General features: G+C 44.2%; 1 protein-coding gene across 3 annotated transcripts in view; it reads right to left on the minus strand.

Moving 5' to 3' along the window:
• The window catches only part of dnaaf9 (dynein axonemal assembly factor 9), a 94536-nt gene that overhangs the window by 44858 nt on the left and 27272 nt on the right, over positions 1 to 22406 (minus strand). For all 3 annotated transcript variants that reach the window (XR_006771026.1, XM_045723811.1, XM_045723810.1), the window contains exons 12-20: positions 21709 to 21793; positions 19325 to 19401; positions 16094 to 16138; positions 15884 to 15929; positions 15491 to 15602; positions 15302 to 15372; positions 14663 to 14710; positions 14480 to 14570; positions 5220 to 5323 (exon numbers count right to left, since the gene is read on the minus strand). Coding sequence is in view for 2 of the 3 variants with exons in the window: in XM_045723811.1 (XP_045579767.1) it covers positions 5220 to 5323; positions 14480 to 14570; positions 14663 to 14710; positions 15302 to 15372; positions 15491 to 15602; positions 15884 to 15929; positions 16094 to 16138; positions 19325 to 19401; positions 21709 to 21793 (679 nt within the window). In the remaining variant the exon portion in view is untranslated. The remainder of the gene's footprint in view (positions 1 to 5219; positions 5324 to 14479; positions 14571 to 14662; positions 14711 to 15301; positions 15373 to 15490; positions 15603 to 15883; positions 15930 to 16093; positions 16139 to 19324; positions 19402 to 21708; positions 21794 to 22406) is intronic.

Genomic DNA, 22406 nt, shown 5'->3' on the forward strand with positions numbered 1-22406 from the left:
TAGTCTGTAATAGTTTACAAGTCCTGCCACTTCCAACGAGCGTCGGAGCCGGTGTAGTACGATTCAATCTTAGTCATGTATTGACGCTTTGCCTGTTTGATGGTTCGTCGGAGGGCGTAGCAGGATTTCTTATAAGCTTCCGGGTTAGAGTCCCGCTCCTTGAAAGCGGCAGCTCTACCATTTGGGGCGGCAGGTAGCTTAGTAGTTAGAGAATTGGGCCAGTAACCGAAAGGTTTCTAGGTCGAATCCCCAAGCTGACAAGGTAAAAATCAGTCGTTCTGCCCCTGAACAAGGCAGTTAACCCACTGTTCCTAGGCCGTCATTGTAAATAATAATTTGTTCTTAACGGACTTTCCTAGTTAAATAAAAAAATATATATAAATATAAAATATATATATCAGTGCGAATGTTGCCTGTAATCCATGGCTTCTGGTTGGGGAATGTACGTACGGTCACTGTGGGGACAACGTCATCGATACACTTATTGATGAAGCCAGTGACTGAAGTGCTGTATTCCTTAATGCCATTGGAGGAATCCCGGAACATGTTCCAGTCTGTGATAGCAAAACAGTCCTGTAGTTTAGCATCTGCTTCATCTGACCACTTTCCTATAGACCGAGTCACTGGTGCTTCCTGCTTTAGTTTTTGCTTGTAAGCAGGAATCAGGAGGATAGAATTATGGTCAGATTTGCCAAATGGAGGGCGAGGGAGAGCATTGTATGTTTTTCCTCTGGTCGCGCATTTAACATGCTGATAGAAATTAGGTAAAACTGATTTGAGTTTCCCTGTATTAAAGTCCCCGGCCACTAGGAAAGTCACCTCTGGATTAGCGTTTTCCTGTTTGCTTATGGCCGTATACAGCTCGTTGAGTGTGGTCTTAGTGCCACCATCGGTCTGCGGTGGTATATAGACAGCTACGAAAAATATACAGTTGAAGTCGGAAGTGTACATAAACTAGTTTTAATGACTCCAACCTAAGTGTTTCAACCACTCCACAAATGTCTTGTTAACAAACTATAGTTTTGGCAAGTCGGTTAGGACATCTACTTTAGGCTTGACACAAGTCATTTTTCCAATAATTGTTTACAGACAGATTATTTCACTTATAATTCACTGTATCACAATTCGTGGGTCAGAAGTTTACATACACTAAGTTGACTGTGTCTTTAAACAGCTTGGAAAATTCCAGAAAATGATGTCATGGCTTTAGAAGCTTCTGATAGGCTAATTGACATCATTTGAGTAAATTGGGGTGTACCTGTGGATGTATTTCAAGGCCTACCTTCAAACTCAGTGCCTCTTTGCTTGACATCATGGAAAATCAAAAGAAATCAGCCAAGACCTCCACAAGTCTGGTTCATCCTTGGGAGCAATTTCCAAACGCCTGAAGGTACCACGTTCATCTGTTCAAACAATAGTACACAAGTATAAACACCATGGGACCACGCAGCCATCATACCGCTCAGGAAGGAGACGCGTTCTGTCTCCTAGAGATGAACATACTTTGGTGCGAAAAGTGCAAATCAATCCCAGAACAACAACAAAGGACCTTGTGAAGATGCTGGAGGAAACAGGTACAAAAGTATCTATATCCACAGTAAAACGAGTCCTATATCGACATAACCTGAAAGGCCGCTCAGCAAGGAAGAAGCCACTGCTCCAAAACTGCCATAAAAAAAGCCAGACTACGGTTTGCAACTGCACATGGGGACAAAGATCATACTTTTTGGAGAAATGTCCTCTGGTCTGATGAAACAAAAATAGAACTGTTTGGCCATAATGACCATCGTTATGTTTGGAGGAAAAAGGGGGAGGCTAGCAAGCCGAAGAACACCATCCTAACAGTGAAGCACGGGGGTGGCAGCATCATGTTGTGGGGGTGCTTTGCTGCAGGAGGGACTACTGCACTTCACAGAATAGATGGCATCATGAGGGAGGAAAATTATGTGGATATATTGAAGCAACATCTCAAGACATCAGTCAGGGAGTTACAGCTTGGTCGCAAATGGGTCTTCCAAATGGACAATGACGCCAAGCATACTTCCAAAGTTGTGGCAAAAAGCCCTGACCTCAATCCTATAGAAAACTTGTGGGCAGAGCTGAAAAAGTGTGTGTGAGCAGGGAGGCCTACAAACTTGACTCAGTTACACCAGCTCTGTCAGGAGGAATGGGCAAACATTAGATATTACAGTTTTGAATGTCCCGTTGGTAGAATAAACGTGCTCGTAGATTGTCTATTTTATTATCCATTGATTGTACGTTGGCTGATAGGACCGATGGTAAAGGTAGATTACCCTCTCGGCGACGGAACCTTATAAGGAACCCGGACCGTCGTCCACGATATCTCCGTCTTTTCCTCCTGCGAATAACGGGGATGAGGGCATTGTTGGGTGTCTGGAGTAAATTCTTCCCGTCCGACTCGTTGAAGAAGAAGAATTCCTCCAGTACAGGGTGAGTAAATCGATTTCCTGATATCAAGAAGCTCTTTTCAATCATAAGACACGGTGGCAGAAACATTATGTACAAAATAAGTTACAAATAACGCGAAAAAAACATGCACAACTGGTTACGGGATCGTAAAAACGGCGGCCATCTCCTTCGGCGCCATTATCTATGTGAGCAGCTCTCCTCTAGTAAAAATTGATGGATGGAAAGCTGGTTGGTTAAATTGAGCGGCTCTCCTGTAGTCAATGTAGCCTACCAATTTACATCAGTGAGAGCCATTCATTTGGCTATTGGTAGACCTAGGCTTTCTGGCTATTATCTGCAGAAAAATTATGAAAACATTCGATGAATGTGGCCTCCTGATGTGGTTTATTGTTGTGGACGTAGAACTTTCGATTTTGTTGTTTTTCTGTTGAAAAAGAGTGATTTTGAGAGTATGCGAGACGAGAGTATGTGAGCGGAGTTGAGCAGTCAGATATCCCGCTCATATCTCGCTGGCGCTCAAAGTCCTTTCCAACCTCTCCGCTAAAAATCGCTCCTTGCTCACAGGATTAAAAAAAACTGCAGCTCCAAATTCGCTCCATTCATTAAAATCACTATTTAACCAACACCCATCAATTATTGTGACTACCTGGACCTACCATTTGGTCTTGAAGTATTGAAACCAAACCATATGATTTGAATGAAAAGTATTTTAATAACCAACATGAAAAGGTGACTGTAAAGAAGCGCTTATTTTGAAATAGGCTCCATGTCATATTAAACAGCATATTAACACTAAAATGGGTCAGGAGCCAGACAGGAAGACTAGTGCATTATTTAGGCTGTGTATTTCAATGATTTCAAGGCTATATTCTACAAAGGAATACATTGTGAAGCATTTGCGAGTGCGACGCGACAGACTGGTAGGGACTTAAAGCGCTCAGCATTTAAACAACATTTTGTTGTATTAAATCATTATAGTCTATACACTGCACATATAGGCTGTGGCTTACTGTGAATAAAATACAAATTAAACAAAAATGCCATGTTTGGCTCAGTCTACAGTTCCTTTGAATTCATTTTTAGAAACACGAGTTTGGCCAGAGACTTGCTTCAGGTTCATGCGATGGTACCTGGAGATCAGGCCAGTAGAGGAAAATTCCATCTTGGCGCTTGCAGAGCCACTGAGGATGATAAACACCCTTCAGGCCACTCTTGCCAGGCTGGGCAGAGATGCAGAGTTGTTTTCACATTTTTCTATGGGTATGCTGAAAGGTTTTTAGGCAACATAGCCCTGTCAAAACGGAAAGCTTCTTGAAAGAGGTAATATGTCAGGCCTACTGGGCCAAAATCTATAATCTATTGTATAGATAATATAACTTTTAAGAGATCTGGTTTTTAGTTTCTAAATACAATTTTTTACAATGACACACTTAGTTTTCTGTTAGCATATGTACATAGTAAGTACCCCATCACGAGACTTTTCAGACTCCATTATGATTCTTTAGTTGTGGACATTACATCACCACACTCCCTCTCTTGGTCCTCTTTTCTAAGTCACCTTCATTTAGAACCTGTGTGTTATATCAGTTTCTTGATGAAAATATTTAGTGAACTCCATGACAGTAGCTAAAGCAAGGGGCTATAGCAGCACACAAGAAGGCTACAGATGCATGCTGGGCTAAGCATGCCCTGAGGTCACTGTGCATTTCGGATGGAATCAAGGGATCAGAATGTACCAGAGGCAATGGAATGTACCAGAGGCAATGGAATGTACCAGAGGCAATGGAATGTACCAGAGGCATGGGAATGTACCAGAGGCATGGGAATGTACCAGAGGCATGGGAATGTACCAGAGGCATGGGAATGTACCAGAGGCATGGGAATGTACCAGAGGCATCGGAATGTACCAGAGGCATCGGAATGTACCAGAGGCACCGGAATGTACCAGAGGCACCGGAATGTACCAGAGGCACCAGAATGTACCAGAGGCATCGGAATGTACCAGAGGCATGAGAATGTACCAGAGGCATCGGAATGTACCAGAGGCATCGGAATGTACCAGAGGCATCGGAATGTACCAGAGGCATGAGAATGTACCAGAGTCATGGGAATGTACCAGAGTCATGGGAATGTACCAGAGTCATGGGAATGTACCAGAGTCATGGGAATGTACCAGAGTCATGAGAATGTACCAGAGGCATGAGAATGTACCAGAGGCATGGGAATGTACCAGAGGCATCGGAATGTACCAGAGGCATCGGAATGTACCAGAGGCATCGGAATGTACCAGAGGCATCGGAATGTACCACAGGCCACTAAAATAGGCCCTGACCCAGGGGCGAGTGGCTGGATGGAATCAAGTAATTAGAATGTACCAGAGGCATCAGAATGTACCAGAGGCATCAGAATGTACCAGAGGCATGAGAATGTACCAGAGGCATGAGAATGTACCAGAGGCATCAGAATGTACCAGAGGCATCTGAATGTACCAGAGGCATCAGAATGTACCAGAGGCATCAGAATGTACCAGAGGCATCAGAATGTACCAGAGGCATCAGTATGTACCAGAGGCATGAGAATGTACCAGAGGCCACTAAAACAGGCCCCAACCCAGGGACACGTGGCTGCCTACTCCGTGTACTTGTGGAAAACAATTTCGACACGTGACAAATAACATTTGATTTGATTTGTTCCCAGGTCCCTGGTCCACAGTAGTGCACTATAGGGAACAGGGTGCCCTCTGGGAGACAGCCCCATGTAACTCCCTGTGTTCTGGTAGAGAAACGTACCAGGTCATACAACTTGATACTGCTGATGAGGCTCCTGGGTAAAGTGATGGTGCCGTACTGAGGATGGAGGAAAAGGATGCCCTCTGTGAAGAAGCTCATCTTACCTGAAACACACAGACACACGGGGGTTAAAGGGACATCATTCACATTAACTACAGACTAACTCATTAACGAATTAAATAACTGACACACTGACGGACTGGCTGACTTGCTGCGTTCGAGTGGATCGCTTTTTAATAGCCATCGTTCTGATTTCCCAAGAAAGCTAAGGTAACTGAATTAAATGACTACTCACTTCTGTCATCATGAAGTGCTTTGAGAGACTAGTCAAGGATCACATCACCTCCACCCTACCTGATACCCTAGACCCACTCCAATTTACTTACCGCCCCAATAGGTCCACAGACGACGCAATCGCAACCACAATGCACACTGCCCTATCCCATCTGGACAAGAGGAAATCCTATGTAAGAATGCTGTTCATTGACTATAGCTCAGCATTCAATACCATAGTACCCTCCAAACTCATCATTACGCTTGAGACCCTGGGTCTCGACCCCGCCCTGTGTAATTGGGTCCTGGACTTCCTGACGGGCCGCCCCCAGGTGGTGAGGGTAGGAAACATAATCTCCACCCCGCTGATCCTCAACACTGGGGCTCCACAAGGGTGCGTTCTCAGCCCCCTCCTGTACTCCTTGTTCACCCATGACTGGGCCATGCACGCCTCCAACTCAATCATCAAGTTTGCAGACGACACAACAGTAATAGGCCTGATTACCAACAACGATGAGACGGCCTGAAATGGTCCACCCACACAGACAGCGTGGTGAAGAAGGCGCAGCAGCGCCTCTTCAACCTCAGGAGGCTGAAGAAATTCAGCTTGTCACCAAAAACACTCACAAACTTTTACAGATGCACAATCGAGAGCATCCTGTCGGGCTGTATCACCGCCTGGTAGGGCAACTGCTCCGCCCATAACCGGTAGGCTCTCCAGAGGGTAGTGAGGTCTGCACAACGCATCACCGGGGGCAAACTACCTGCCCTCCAGGACACCTACACCACCCGATGTCACAGGAAGGCCAAAAAGATCATCAAGGACAACAACCACCCGAGCCACTGCCTGTTCACCCTGCTATCATCCAGAAGGCGAGGTCAGTACAGGTGCATCAAAGCTGGAACCGAGAGACTGAAAAACAGCTTCTATCTCAAGGCCATCAGACTGTTAAATAGCTTCTATCTCCAGGCCATCAGACTGTTAAACAGCTTCTATCTCAAGGCCATCACTGTTAAACAGCCATCACTAACATTGAGAGGCTGCTGCCAACATACAGACTTGAAATCATTGGCCACTTTAATAAATGTATCACTAGCCACTTTAAATAACGCCACATGAATAATGTTTACATACCCTACACTACTCATCTCATATGTATATACTGTACTCTATACCATCTATTGCATCTTGCCTATGCCGTTCGGCCATCACTCATCCATATATTTATATGTACATATTCTTATTCATTCCTTTACACTTGTGTGTATAAGGTAGTTGTTGTGGAATTGTTAGATTACTTGTTAGATATTACTGCATGGTCGGAACTAGAAGCACAAGCATTTCGCTACACTCGCATTAACATCTGCTAACCATGTGTATGGACCAATAACATCTGCTAACCATGTGACCAATAACATCTGCTAACCATGTGTATGGACCAATAACATCTGCTAACCATGTGACCAATAACATCTGCTGACCATGTGTATGGACCAATAACATCTGCTGACCATGTGTATGGACCAATAACATCTGCTAACCATGTGTATGGACCAATAACATCTGCTAACCATGTGACCAATAACATCTGCTAACCATGTGACCAATAACATCTGCTAACCATGTGACCAATAACATCTGCTAACCATGTGACCAATAACATCTGCTGACCATGTGTATGGACCAATAACATCTGCTAACCATGTGTATGGACCAATAACATCTGCTAACCATGTGTATGGACCAATAACATCTGCTAACCATGTGACCAATAACATCTGCTAACCATGTGACCAATAACATCTGCTGACCATGTGTATGTGACCAATAACATCTGCTAACCATGTGTATGGACCAATAACATCTGCTGACCATGTGACCAATAACATCTGCTGACCATGTGTATGGACCAATAACATCTGCTGACCATGTGTAATGGACCAATAACATCTGCTAACCATGTGTATGGACCAATAACATCTGCTAACCATGTGTATGGACCAATAACATCTGCTAACCATGTGTATGGACCAATAACATCTGCTAACCATGTGTATGGACCAATAACATCTGCTAACCATGTGACCAATAACATCTGCTAACCATGTGTATGGACCAATAACATCTGCTAACCATGTGACCAATAACATCTGCTGACCATGTGTATGGACCAATAACATCTGCTGACCATGTGTATGGACCAATAACATCTGCTAACCATGTGTATGGACCAATAACATCTGCTAACCATGTGACCAATAACATCTGCTAACCATGTGACCAATAACATCTGCTAACCATGTGACCAATAACATCTGCTAACCATGTGACCAATAACATCTGCTGACCATGTGTATGGACCAATAACATCTGCTAACCATGTGTATGGACCAATAACATCTGCTAACCATGTGTATGGACCAATAACATCTGCTAACCATGTGACCAATAACATCTGCTAACCATGTGACCAATAACATCTGCTGACCATGTGTATGTGACCAATAACATCTGCTAACCATGTGTATGGACCAATAACATCTGCTGACCATGTGACCAATAACATCTGCTGACCATGTGTATGGACCAATAACATCTGCTGACCATGTGTAATGGACCAATAACATCTGCTAACCATGTGTATGGACCAATAACATCTGCTAACCATGTGTATGGACCAATAACATCTGCTAACCATGTGTATGGACCAATAACATCTGCTAACCATGTGTATGGACCAATAACATCTGCTAACCATGTGACCAATAACATCTGCTAACCATGTGACCAATAACATCTGCTGACCATGTGTAATGGACCAATAACATCTGCTGACCATGTGTAATGGACCAATAACATCTTCTAACCATGTGTATGGACCAATAACATCTGCTAACCATGTGTATGGACCAATAACATCTGCTGACCATGTGTATGGACCAATAGCATCTGCTAACCATGTGTATGGACCAATAACATCTGCTAACCATGTGGATGGACCAATAACATCTGCTAACCATGTGGATGGACCAATAACATCTGCTAACCATGTGACCAATAACATCTGCTAACCATGTGTAATGGACCAATAACATCTGCTAACCATGTGTATGGACCAATAACATCTGCTAACCATGTGTATGGACCAATAACATCTGCTAACCATGTGTATGGACCAATAACATCTGCTAACCATGTGTATGGACCAATAACATCTGCTAACCATGTGACCAATAACATCTGCTAACCATGTGACCAATAACATCTGCTGACCATGTGTAATGGACCAATAACATCTGCTGACCATGTGTAATGGACCAATAACATCTTCTAACCATGTGTATGGACCAATAACATCTGCTGACCATGTGTATGGACCAATAGCATCTGCTAACCATGTGTATGGACCAATAACATCTGCTAACCATGTGGATGGACCAATAACATCTGCTAACCATGTGGATGGACCAATAACATCTGCTAACCATGTGACCAATAACATCTGCTAACCATGTGACCAATAACATCTGCTGACCATGTGTATGTGACCAATAACATCTGCTAACCATGTGTATGGACCAATAACATCTGCTGACCATGTGACCAATAACATCTGCTGACCATGTGTATGGACCAATAACATCTGCTGACCATGTGTAATGGACCAATAACATCTGCTGACCATGTGTAATGGACCAATAACATCTGCTAACCATGTGTATGGACCAATAACATCTGCTAACCATGTGTATGGACCAATAACATCTGCTAAACATGTGTATGGACCAATAACATCTGCTAACCATGTGACCAATAACATCTGCTAACCATGTGACCAATAACATCTGCTGACCATGTGTATGTGACCAATAACATCTGCTAACCATGTGTATGGACCAATAACATCTGCTGACCATGTGACCAATAACATCTGCTGACCATGTGTATGGACCAATAACATCTGCTAACCATGTGACCAATAACATCTGCTGACCATGTGTATGTGACCAATAACATCTGCTAACCATGTGTAATGGACCAATAACATCTGCTAACCATGTGTATGGACCAATAACATCTGCTAACCATGTGTATGTGACCAATAACATCTGCTAACCATGTGTATGGACCAATAACATTTGATTTGGTCAAGTAGGTGACTATCACTGGCTTCTGCCTACATGTCGACTGTATAAACGCAGTTGCTCTTCACCAATGTCATCCTGTAGCCCTCACCTGCATTGTGGGAGGATCTATTGTCAACCAATTATTAGGCTGTTTTTGTTTGACCCACGTGAACGTGACCAATGACGTGATTGAGACAGGAGCCAACTTTGCCACAGTTCACGTAAACAGTGGATATGTAGAAATGAACGTGATATTTAAGGATCTCTCTCTGTCCAATTCACTGTACATTGTACACACAGTACCAGTACCAATCATGTTGTAACCAAAAAAGTGTTAAACAAATCAAAATATATTTTATATTCTTCAAAGTAGCCACCCTTTGCCTTGATAACAGCCTTGCATACTCTTGGCAAAGCTGTCCAGCACCATGTTGCATTGAGCGCTGAGCACTGAGCAGCACTGAGCACTGAGCGCTGAGCACTGAGAGCTGAGCAGCGCTGAGAACTGAGAGCTGAGAACTGAGCGCTGAGCACTGAGCAGCGCTGAGAGCTGAGCGCTGAGAACTGAGCGCTGAGCACTGAGCAGCGCTGAGAGCTGAGCGCTGAGAACTGAGCGCTGAGCACTGAGCAGCGCTGAGAACTGAGCGCTGAGCACTGAGCAGCACTGAGCGCTGAGCGCTGAGCACTGAGCAGCGCTGAGCACTGAGCAGCGCTGAGAGCTGAGCGATGAGAACTGAGCGCTGAGCACTGAGCAGCACTGAGCGCTGAGCAGCACTGAGCACTGAGCGCTGAGCACTGAGAACTGAGAACTGAGCGCTGAGCAGCACTGAGCGCTGAGCACTGAGAACTGAGCACTGAGAACTGAGCAGCACTGAGCACTGAGCGCTGAGAGCTGAGCAGCACTGAGCAGCACTGAGAACTGAGCAGCGCTGAGCAGCGCTGAGCGCTGAGAACTGAGCAGCACTGAGCAGCGCTGAGCACTGAGCAGCGCTGAGCACTGAGCAGCGCTGAGCACTGAGAAGCGCTGAGCAGCACTGAGCTGCTGAGCAGCACTGAGCTGCTGAGCAGCACTGAGCGCTGAGCAGCACTGAGCGCTGAGCAGCACTGAGCGCTGAGCAGCACTGAGCACTGAGCAGCACTGAGCACTGAGCGCTGAGCACTGAGCGCTGAGCAGCACTGAGCGCTGAGCCTTGCTGTTGGAAACCAGTAGCACCGACTTCCGGCTGTCGCAAATGCACCTCCCACAACGTAACTTGTCTATAGCGGTTGCTTTCGCCTTACTAATCTAACGAGACCACCAACTGACCGACCGACCGGCCTGGCTGGCCTTGTTCCAGAGCATCAAAACAAACGCAGGCGACTGACTGATATACAAATCACCTGGGATCATAAATAACTACTCATTATAATTTATAGATCAGTCAGTCACAATTTACCCATGATACATTGCGGTTTAGATCCTCTTGAACACGGCCACTGGCTGGACTGACAGACTGGCTGAACTGGACGAACTAGCTGGCTGGCTGGCTGGCTGACTGACTGGACTGACTGGACTGACTGACTGGACTGACTAACTGACTGACTGGACTGACTGGACTGACTGATTGACTAACTGGACTGACTGACTAACTGGACTGACTGACTGACTGACTGGACTGACTGACTGACTGGACTGACTAACTGACTGGCTGGCTGACTGACTGGACTGACTGGACTGACTGACTAACTGGCTGGACTGACTGACTGACTAACTGACTAGACTGACTGGACTGACTGACTGGACTGACTAACTGACTGACTGACTAGACTGACTGACTGGCGGACTGACTAACTGACTGACTGGACTGACTGACTTGACTGACTAACTGACTGACTAACTGACTGGACTGACTGACTGACTGGACTGACTAACTGACTGGACTGACTGGACTGACTAACTGACTAGACTGACTGACTGGTGGACTGACTGACTAGACTGACTGACTGACTGGACTGACTGACTAGACTGACTGACTGGACTGACTAACTGACTGACTGACTAGACTGACTGACTTGACTGACTGACTTGACTGACTGACTGACTGGACTGACTGACTGACTGGCTGGCTGACTGACTGGACTGACTGGACTGACTGACTAACTGGCTGGACTGACTGACTGACTAACTGACTAGACTGACTGGACTGACTGACTGGACTGACTAACTGACTGACTGACTAGACTGACTGACTGGCGGACTGACTAGACTGACTGACTGGCTAACTGACTGACTGACTGACTGACTGACTGGACTGACTAGACTGACTGACTTGACTGACTAACTGACTGACTAACTGACTGGACTGACTGACTAACTGACTGACTGGACTGACTAACTGACTGGACTGACTGGACTGACTAACTGACTAGACTGACTGACTGGTGGACTGACTGACTAGACTGACTGACTGGCTAACTGACTGACTGACTGGACTGACTGACTAGACTGACTGACTGGACTGACTAACTGACTGACTGACTAGACTGACTGACTTGACTGACTAACTGACTGACTAGACTGACTGGACTGACTGGACTGAACTGACTGGACTGACTAACTGACTGACTAACTGACTGACTAGACTGACTGACTGACTAACTGGCTGACTGGACTGACTGACTAACTGGCTGACTGACTGACTAACTGGCTGACTGGACTGACTGACTAACTGGCTGACTGGACTGACTGACTGGATTGACGAACTGGACTGACGAACTGGACTGACTGACTGACTAGACTGACTGACTGGACTGACTAACTGGACTGACTGACTGGACTGACTAACTGACTGACTGACTAGACTGACTGACTGGCGGACTGACTAGACTGACTGACTGGCTAACTGACTGACTGACTGACTGACTGACTGGACTGACTAGACTGACTGACTGGACTGACTAACTGACTGACTGGACTGACTGACTTGACTGACTAACTGACTGACTAACTGACTGGACTGACTGACTAACTGACTGACTGGACTGACTAACTGACTGGACTGACTGGACTGACTAACTGACTAGACTGACTGACTGGTGGACTGACTGACTAGACTGACTGACTGGCTAACTGACTGACTGACTGGACTGACTGACTAGACTGACTGACTGGACTGACTAACTGACTGACTGACTAGACTGACTGACTTGACTGACTAACTGACTGACTAGACTGACTGGACTGACTGGACTGAACTGACTGGACTGACTAACTGACTGACTAACTGACTGACTAGACTGACTGACTGACTAACTGGCTGACTGGACTGAATGACTGACTGACTGACTGGACTGACTGACTAACTGGCTGACTGACTGACTAACTGGCTGACTGGACTGACTGACTAACTGGCTGACTGGACTGACTGACTGGACTGACGAACTGGACTGACGAACTGGACTGACTGACTGACTAGACTGACTGACTGGACTGACTAACTGGACTGACTGACTGGACTGACTGACTGGCTGGCTGACTGACTAACTTACTGGCTGGCTGACTGACTGCCTGGACTGACTGGACTGACTGACTAACTTACTGGCTGACTGACTAACTAACTAACTGACTGAGTAACTGACTGACTGGACTGACTGACTAACTGACTGACTGGCTGACTGGACTGACTGACTAACTGACTGGCTGACTGACTAACTGACTGACTAACTGGCTGGCTGGACTAACTGGCTGGCTGATTGGACTGACTGACTGACTGGACTGACTGGCTGGACTGACTAACTGACTGGACAGACTGGCTGGCTGACTGACTAACTGACTGACTGGCTGACTGGACTGACTAACTGACTGGACTGACTGACTGGCTGACTGGACTGACTGACTGACTGACTAACTGACTGGCTGACTGGACTGACTGGACTGACTGACTGGCTGACTGGACTGACTGACTAACTGGCTGACTGACTACAGAGAGAGCATAAAAGTAGGTGTGACCTTCCTCTGGAGTGGAGAGCTGGCTGGGTGACTGGCTGGCTGGCTGACTGGCTGGACTGACTGACTGGCTGGCTGACTAGACTAACTGACTGACTGACTGGCTGACTACAGAGAGAGCATTAAAGTAGGTGTGACCTTCCTCTGGAGTGGAGAGCTGGCTGGGTGACTGACTAACTGACTGGCTGGCTGACTGGCTGGCTGGCTGACTGGCTGGGTGACTGGCTGACTGACTGGCTGGGTGATTGACTAACTGGCTGACTGACTACAGAGAGAGCATTAAAGTAGGTGTGACCTTCCTCTGGAGTGGAGAGCTGGCTGGGTGACTGACTAACTGACTGGCTGGCTGGCTGACTGGCTGGCTGGCTGACTGGCTGGCTGACTGGCTGGCTGACTGACTACAGAGAGAGCATTAAAGTATGTGTGACCTTCCTCTGGAGTGGAGAGCTGGCTGACTGACTGGCTGGCTGGCTGACTACAGAGAGAGCATTAATGTAGGTGTGACCTTCCTCTGGAGTGGAGAGCTGGCTGGGTGACTGACTAACTGACTGGCTGGCTGACTGGCTGGGTGACTGGCTGGGTGATTGACTAACTGGCTGACTGACTACAGAGAGAGCATTAAAGTAGGTGTGTGACCTTCCTCTGGAGTGGAGAGCTGGCTGGGTGACTGACTAACTGACTGGCTGGCTGACTGACTGGCTGGCTGGCTGACTGACTAACTGGCTGACTGGCTGACTGACTGACTACAGAGAGAGCATTAAAGTATGTGTGACTTTCCTCTGGAGTGGAGAGCTGGCTGGCTGGCTGGCTGACTGGCTGACTAACTGACTGGCTGGCTGGCTGACTACAGAGAGAGCATTAAAGTAGGTGTGACCTTCCTCTGGAGTGGAGAGCTGGCTGTTGGAGAACACATGAGCTGTGTCTGCTGTAGTCAACGAGGTGCCCAGGCAGGTGCCATCCTCTTCCTGGGGATTAAACACACACACATCAACACACTGACCAGCATTTCTCAATGTAACAACTGCAATATAGAAAACACCAGCTGTTGTTGTCTGACCTTCAGCAGGACCTGGGCCTTCTCAGAATGCTTCACATCAGACTCCACCTAAAGCCATTAGGACACACAGTTAACAACGGCTGTGATCGAGAGGATCAAACCCACAATGCATTATGGATAAATTGTGACGGACTCATCTACAAATTATAATTAGCAGTTATTTATGATGCCAGGTTGATTTGCAGGTCAGTCGGCAGGCGTTTTGAAGCTCTTGAACACAGCCATTTTGTTGAAAGTAGGCGACTTGATCCCTGGATGAACAGAGAGAGAGGAGAGGAGAGAGGAGAGGAAAGAAGAGAGGAAGGAAGAGAGGAAAGGAAGAGAGGAAAGGGAGGAGAGATGAGAGGAAAGAAGAGAGAAGAGAGGAGAGGAAGGAAGAGAGGAAAGGAGAGAGGAAGGAAGAGAGGAAAGAAGAGAGGAAGGAAGAGAGGAAAGGAGAGAGGAAGGAAGAGAGGAAAGGAGAGAGGAAGGAAGAGAGGAAAGGAGAGAGGAAGGAAGAGAGGAAAGGAGAGAGGAAGGAAGAGAGGAAAGGAGAGAGGAAGGAAGAGAGGAAAGGAGAGAGGAGTGAGGAGAGGAGAGATGAGAGGAAAGAAGAGAGAAGGGAGGAGAGGAAAGAGGAAAGGAGAGAGGGCAGCGTACCAGCCAGCAGACATATCGAGGCAGAGCTGTAGTCAGGATGGTGTAGCAGCTGTCTGAGGAAACACTTCCATCTACAGGAAAGACTCAACATTACAGTTAAACAGGAGAAACAACATGACTCACAGACACACAGTTTAAAACAATAGGGAGTAGGCATCGGTCAGGCCTAACAGTATGTGTCTCTCTTACCTTTCTGTTGGATGTTGATACTGGACACCAGGAAGGACTCAGAGAAGATTACAGAGCCCAGGTCTCCTTTCCCCCACTGGAGGTCTGGGATGTCGTACACTGACATGGACGCCTGGAACACACAACCACCACTATAACGTATAACCCTTAACCCCTGAACCCCACTGGAGGTCTGGGATGTCGTACACTGACATGGACGCCTGGGACACACAACCACCACTATAACGTATAACCCTTAACCCCTGACCCTGAACCCCACTGGAGGTCTGGGAGTTGTGGACAGAAAACGAACATTGTAATTCATTCCAATTTAATCAATAAATCAGTCAAACACAGTGGCATGCCTACCGCAAATATTTTGTAACAATTATCAGGTTGGAAGTATTGACTTACAGTTTTCACCAAGAAGCAGCTCCCCTCTTCACTCAGAGGAACAATTCTGAAAAGGAAAACAATAAAAAACGGAACATTTAGGAAAACAACGAGTCAATAAAAAGCCCCAGGACAAATGTATATATCACCAATCGCTCATACAACGATTCAACTGACAACATTGAATCATTGTGTGATTAAACACTTTCTTTATAACAAACCAGCACCCACCTGCCTTGGTTGTTCACAGCTTGGATGTGGAAAACACTTTTAGATCTGAGAGAGAAAACAACACTTTATACTAGATCAGCTAACGTAATCATTCAGAGAACACTAATGAAACAACAGGTAGAACACTTTATACTAGATCAGCTAACGTAATCATTCAGAGAACACTAATGAAACAACAGGTAGAACACTTTATACTAGATCAGCTAACGTCATCATTCAGAGAACACTAATGAAACAGGTAGAACACTTTATACTAGATCAGCTAACGTAATCATTCAGAGAACACTAATGAAACAACAGGTAGAACACTTTATACTAGATCAGCTAACGTCATCATTCAGAGAACACTAATGAAACAGGTAGAACACTTTATACTAGATCAGCTAACGTAATCATTCAGAGAACACTAATGAAACAACAGGTAGAACACTTTATACTAGATCAGCTAACGTCATCATTCAGAGGACACTAATGAAACAACAGGTAGAACACTTTATACTAGATCAGCTAACGTCATCATTCAGAGAACACTAATGAAACAACAGGTAGAACACTTTATACTAGATCAGCTAACGTCATCATTCAGAGAACACTAATGAAACAGGTAGAACACTTTATACTAGATCAGCTAACGTAATCATTCAGAGAACACTAATGAAACAACAGGTAGAACACTTTATACTAGATCAGCTAACGTCATCATTCAGAGGACACTAATGAAACAACAGGTAGAACACTTTATACTAGATCAGCTAACGTCATCATTCAGAGAACACTAATGAAACAGGTAGAACACTTTATACTAGATCAGCTAACGTAATCATTCAGAGAACACTAATGAAACAACAGGTAGAACACTTTATACTAGATCAGCTAACGTCATCATTCAGAGGACACTAATGAAACAACAGGTAGAACACTTTATACTAGATCAGCTAACGTAATCATTCAGAGAACACTAATGAAACAACAGGTAGAACACTTTATACTAGATCAGCTAACGTCATCATTCAGAGGACACTAATGAAACAAGGTAGAACACTTTATACTAGATCAGCTAACGTAATCATTCAGAGAACACTAATGAAACAACAGGTAGAACACTTTATACTAGATCAGCTAACGTCATCATTCAGAGAACACTAATGAAACAGGTAGAACACTTTATACTAGATCAGCTAACGTAATCATTCAGAGAACACTAATGAAACAACAGGTAGAACACTTTATACTAGATCAGCTAACGTCATCATTCAGAGAACACTAATGAAACAGGTAGAACACTTTATACTAGATCAGCTAACGTCATCATTCAGAGGACACTAATGAAACAACAGGTAGAACACTTTATACTAGATCAGCTAACGTCATCATTCAGAGGACACTAATGAAACAACAGGTAGAACACTTTATACTAGATCAGCTAACATCATCATTCAGAGGACACTAATGAAACAACAGGTAGAACACTTTATACTAGATCAGCTAACGTCATCATTCAGAGGACACTAATGAAACAACAGGTAGAACACTTTATACTAGATCAGCTAACGTCATCATTCAGAGAACACTAATGAAACAGGTAGAACACTTTATACTAGATCAGCTAACGTAATCATTCAGAGAACACTAATGAAACAACAGGTAGAACACTTTATACTAGATCAGCTAACGTCATCATTCAGAGGACACTAATGAAACAACAGGTAGAACACTTTATACTAGATCAGCTAACGTAATCATTCAGAGAACACTAATGAAACAACAGGTAGAACACTTTATACTAGATCAGCTAACGTCATCATTCAGAGGACACTAATGAAACAACAGGTAGAACACTTTATACTAGATCAGCTAACGTAATCATTCAGAGAACACTAATGAAACAACAGGTAGAACACTTTATACTAGATCAGCTAACGTCATCATTCAGAGAACACTAATGAAACAGGTAGAACACTTTATACTAGATCAGCTAACGTAATCATTCAGAGAACACTAATGAAACAACAGGTAGAACACTTTATACTAGATCAGCTAACGTAATCATTCAGAGAACACTAATGAAACAACAGGTAGAACACTTTATACTAGATCAGCTAACGTCATCATTCAGAGAACACTAATGAAACAACAGGTAGAACACTTTATACTAGATCAGCTAACGTCATCATTCAGAGAACACTAATGAAACAACGGTAGAACACTTTATACTAGATCAGCTAACGTCATCATTCAGAGGACACTAATGAAACAACAGGTAGAACACTTTATACTAGATCAGCTAACGTCATCATTCAGAGGACACTAATGAAACAACAGGTAGAACACTTTATACTAGATCAGCTAACGTCATCATTCAGAGGACACTAATGAAACAACAGGTAGAACACTTTATACTAGATCAGCTAACGTCATCATTCAGAGGACACTAATGAAACAACAGGTAGAACACTTTATACTAGATCAGCTAACGTCATCATTCAGAGAACACTAATGAAACAGGTAGAACACTTTATACTAGATCAGCTAACGTCATCATTCAGAGAACACTAATGAAACAGGTAGAACACTTTATACTAGATCAGCTAACGTCATCATTCAGAGGACACTAATGAAACAACAGGTAGAACACTTTATACTAGATCAGCTAACGTCATCATTCAGAGGACACTAATGAAACAGGTAGAACACTTTATACTAGATCAGCTAACGCCATCATTCAGAGGACACTAATGAAACAGGTAGAACACTTTAAACTAGATCAGCTAACGTCATCATTCAGAGGACACTAATGAAACAGGTAGAACACTTTATACTAGATCAGCTAATGTCATCATTCAGAGGACACTAATGAAACAGGTAGAACACTTTATACTAGATCAGCTAACGTCATCATTCAGAGAACACTAATGAAACAACAGGTAGAACATTTTATACTAGATCAGCTAACGTCATCATTCAGAGGACACTAATGAAACAGGTAGAACACTTTATACTAGATCAGCTAATGTCATCATTCAGAGGACACTAATGAAACAGGTAGAACACTTTATACTAGATCAGCTAATGTCATCATTCAGAGAACACTAATGAAACAACAGGTAGAACACTTTATACTAGATCAGCTAACGTCATCATTCAGAGAACACTAATCACATTAAATACCTTCTTCCTTCTATTGGAATACAAAGGTAGAATTGTTATCTATTGTGACAGGTGTGCTGGTACCTGAGAGCAGTTCTGTACTGAGGCAGGTGGACCGAGTCCAGCGCCAGCTGGAAGGTATGCTCTGCTACGTCCTTCGCCTGGAAATATACACAAGTTTCAGTCAGTAACGAAACATTTGTCCTCATCCAATGCCTACAGCATACCGTGCCTAGCAAGTTACAGCATACCGTGCCTAGCTAGTTACAGCATACCGTTCCTAGCTAGTTACAGCATACCGTGTATAGCTAGTTACAGCATACCGTGTATAGCTAGTTACAGTATATCGTGCATAGCTAGTTACAGCATACCGTGTATAGCTAGTTACAGCAAACGTGTTTAGCTAGTTAGGTAGCTCAGTGGTTAGAGCATTGAGCCAACAAGTGAAAGTTTACTGGATCGAATCCCTGAGCTGACAATGTAAAAATGTTTCGTTCTGCCCCTGATCAAGGCAGTTAACCCAGTGTTCCCCGGGCAGCGAAGACGTGGATTATGGCAGCCCCCCACCTCTCTGATTCAGAGCAGTGAACATCTCAGTTGAATGAATTCAGTTGAACCATTGACTAGGTACCCCCCTTTCCCCTTCAGTATACCATGTATAGCTAGTTACAGCAAATGTGTATAGCTAGTTATAGTGTACGATTAGTTATAGTATACCATGTATAGCTAGTTACAGCAAATGTGTATAGCTAGTTATAGTGTACGATTAGTTCTAGTATACCATGTAAAGCTAGTTACAGCAAACATACAGTTGTAGTGGGAAGTTTACATACACTTAGGTTGGAGTCATTAAAACTCGTTTTTCAACCACTCCACAAATTTCTTGTTAACAAACTATAGTTTTGGCAAGTCGGTTAGGAAGGACATCTACTTTGTGCATGACACAAGTCATTTTTCCAACAATTGTTTACAGACAGATTATTTCACTTATAATTCACTGCATCACAATTCCAGTGAGTCAGAAGTTTACATACACTAAGTTGACTGTGTCTTTAAACAGCTTGGAAAATTCCATAAAATTATGTCATGGCTTTAGAAGCTTCTGATAGGCTAATTGACATCATTTGAGTCAATTGGAGGTCTACCTGTGGATGTATTTCAAGGCCTACCTTTAAACTCAGTGCCTCTTTGCTTGACATCATGGGAAAATCAAAAGAAATCAGCCAAGACCTCAGAAAATAAATTGTAGAACACCACAAATCTGGTTCATCCTTGGAAGCAATTTCCAAATGCCTGAAGGTACCACGTTCATCTGTTCAAACAATAGTACGCAAGTATAAACACCATGGGACCACGTACCCGCCATACCGCTCAGGAAGGAGACGCGTTCTGTCTCCTAGAGATGAACGTACCTTGGTGAGAAAAGTGCAAATCAATCCCAGAACAACAGCAAAGGACCTTGTGAAGATGCTGGAGGAAACGGGTACAAAAGTATCTATGTCCACAGTAAAACGAGTCCTATACCGACATAACCTGAAAGGCCGCTCAGCAAGGAAGAAGCCACTGCTCCAAAACCGCATAAAAAAGCCAGACTACAGTTTGGAACTGCACATGGGGACAAAGATCATACTTTTTCGAGAAATGTCCTCTGGTCTGATGAAACAAAAATAGAACTGTTTGGCCATAATGACCATCATTATGTTTGGAGGAAAAAGGGGGATGCTTGCAAGCCGAAGAACACCATCCCAACCGTGAAGCACGGGTGTGGCAGCATCATGTTGTGGGGGTGCTTTGCTGCAGGAGGGACTGGTGCACTTCACAAACTAGATGGCATCATGAGGGGGGGAAATTATGTGGATATATTGAAGCAACATCTGAAGACATCAGTCAGGAAGTTAAAGCTTGGTCGCAAATGGGTCTTCCAAATGGACAGTGACCCCAAGCATAGTTCCAAAGTTGTGGCAAAATGGCTTAAGGACAACAAAGTCAAGGTATTGAAGTGGCCATTACAAAGCCCTGACCTCAATCCCATAGAAAATTTGTGGGCAGAACTGAAAAAGCATGTGCGAGCAAGGAGGCCTACAAACCTGACTCTGTCAGGAGCAATGAGCGAAAATTCACCCAACTTATTGTGGGAAGCTTGTGGAAGGCTAACCGAAACGTTTGACCCAAGTTAAACAATTTAAAGGCAATGCTACCAAATACTAATTGAGTGTATGTAAACTTCTGACCCACTGGGAATGTGATGAAAGAAATAAAAGCTGAAATAAATCATTCTCTCTACTATTATTCTGACATTTTACATTCTTAAAAATAAAGTGGTGATCCTAACTGACCTATGACAGGGAATTTTTACTAGGATTAAATGTCAGGAATTGTGAAAAACTGAGTTTAAATGTATTTGGCTAAGGTGTATGTAAACTTCCGACTTCAACTGTAGCTAGTTGGAGAAAGGACTAGTGTATCACCTTAGCAGCACTTGTGGTGTTGGAGTAGCATTTGATTCCAGCCAGGACCGACTGGACGGCTGCTGCATAGATCTGAGAGAGAAGACTGGAAGAGAGATAGATTTAACACCGTACATACACTACATGGACAAAAGTATGTGGACAGCTGCTCATTGTACATTTCATCTCACTTCGGGCCATGTAATATGTACATATTCTACATAATATTCAGGCATTATCTTCTGGAGCAGGGGTTTCCAACAGGTTTCACTGAGGCCCAACTTCCAGCATTGGGGGACATACCTTGCCCCCCCCCCCGCACATGTGGGCACGCCATGCCTATTCTATGGGCACGAGCACTGTTCAAACCCCTCTTGTTGGCGGTGAGAACATTTTGCAGGTTTAAAGCAAAACTGTCTACATGTGAATTCATATGTTATTTGAGTGAATCAAACATTACTACAAAATCTATGGACTAAAAAAACGTAGCTAAAAAAACGTTTGCTGAGATGGGCTAGTTGATCTGGACATTTCTGACAAGTTATAAATACCTCTCGAAGGTCTGTACTGACTGACATGACAAGAGGACCTGATGACGCACTCTACCCCATTTAGACATGTCACCTTGTGCATTCTACTATTACAACTTCCTTAAAACTCCACAGTTTGGTAACCACTGTTCTAGAAGAGATACATTTAACACCTTAAATAATACATAG

Source organism: Salmo salar, chromosome ssa09 (assembly GCF_905237065.1).
Source record: "Salmo salar chromosome ssa09, Ssal_v3.1, whole genome shotgun sequence".
NCBI classification, from domain to species: Eukaryota; Metazoa; Chordata; class Actinopteri; order Salmoniformes; family Salmonidae; genus Salmo; species Salmo salar.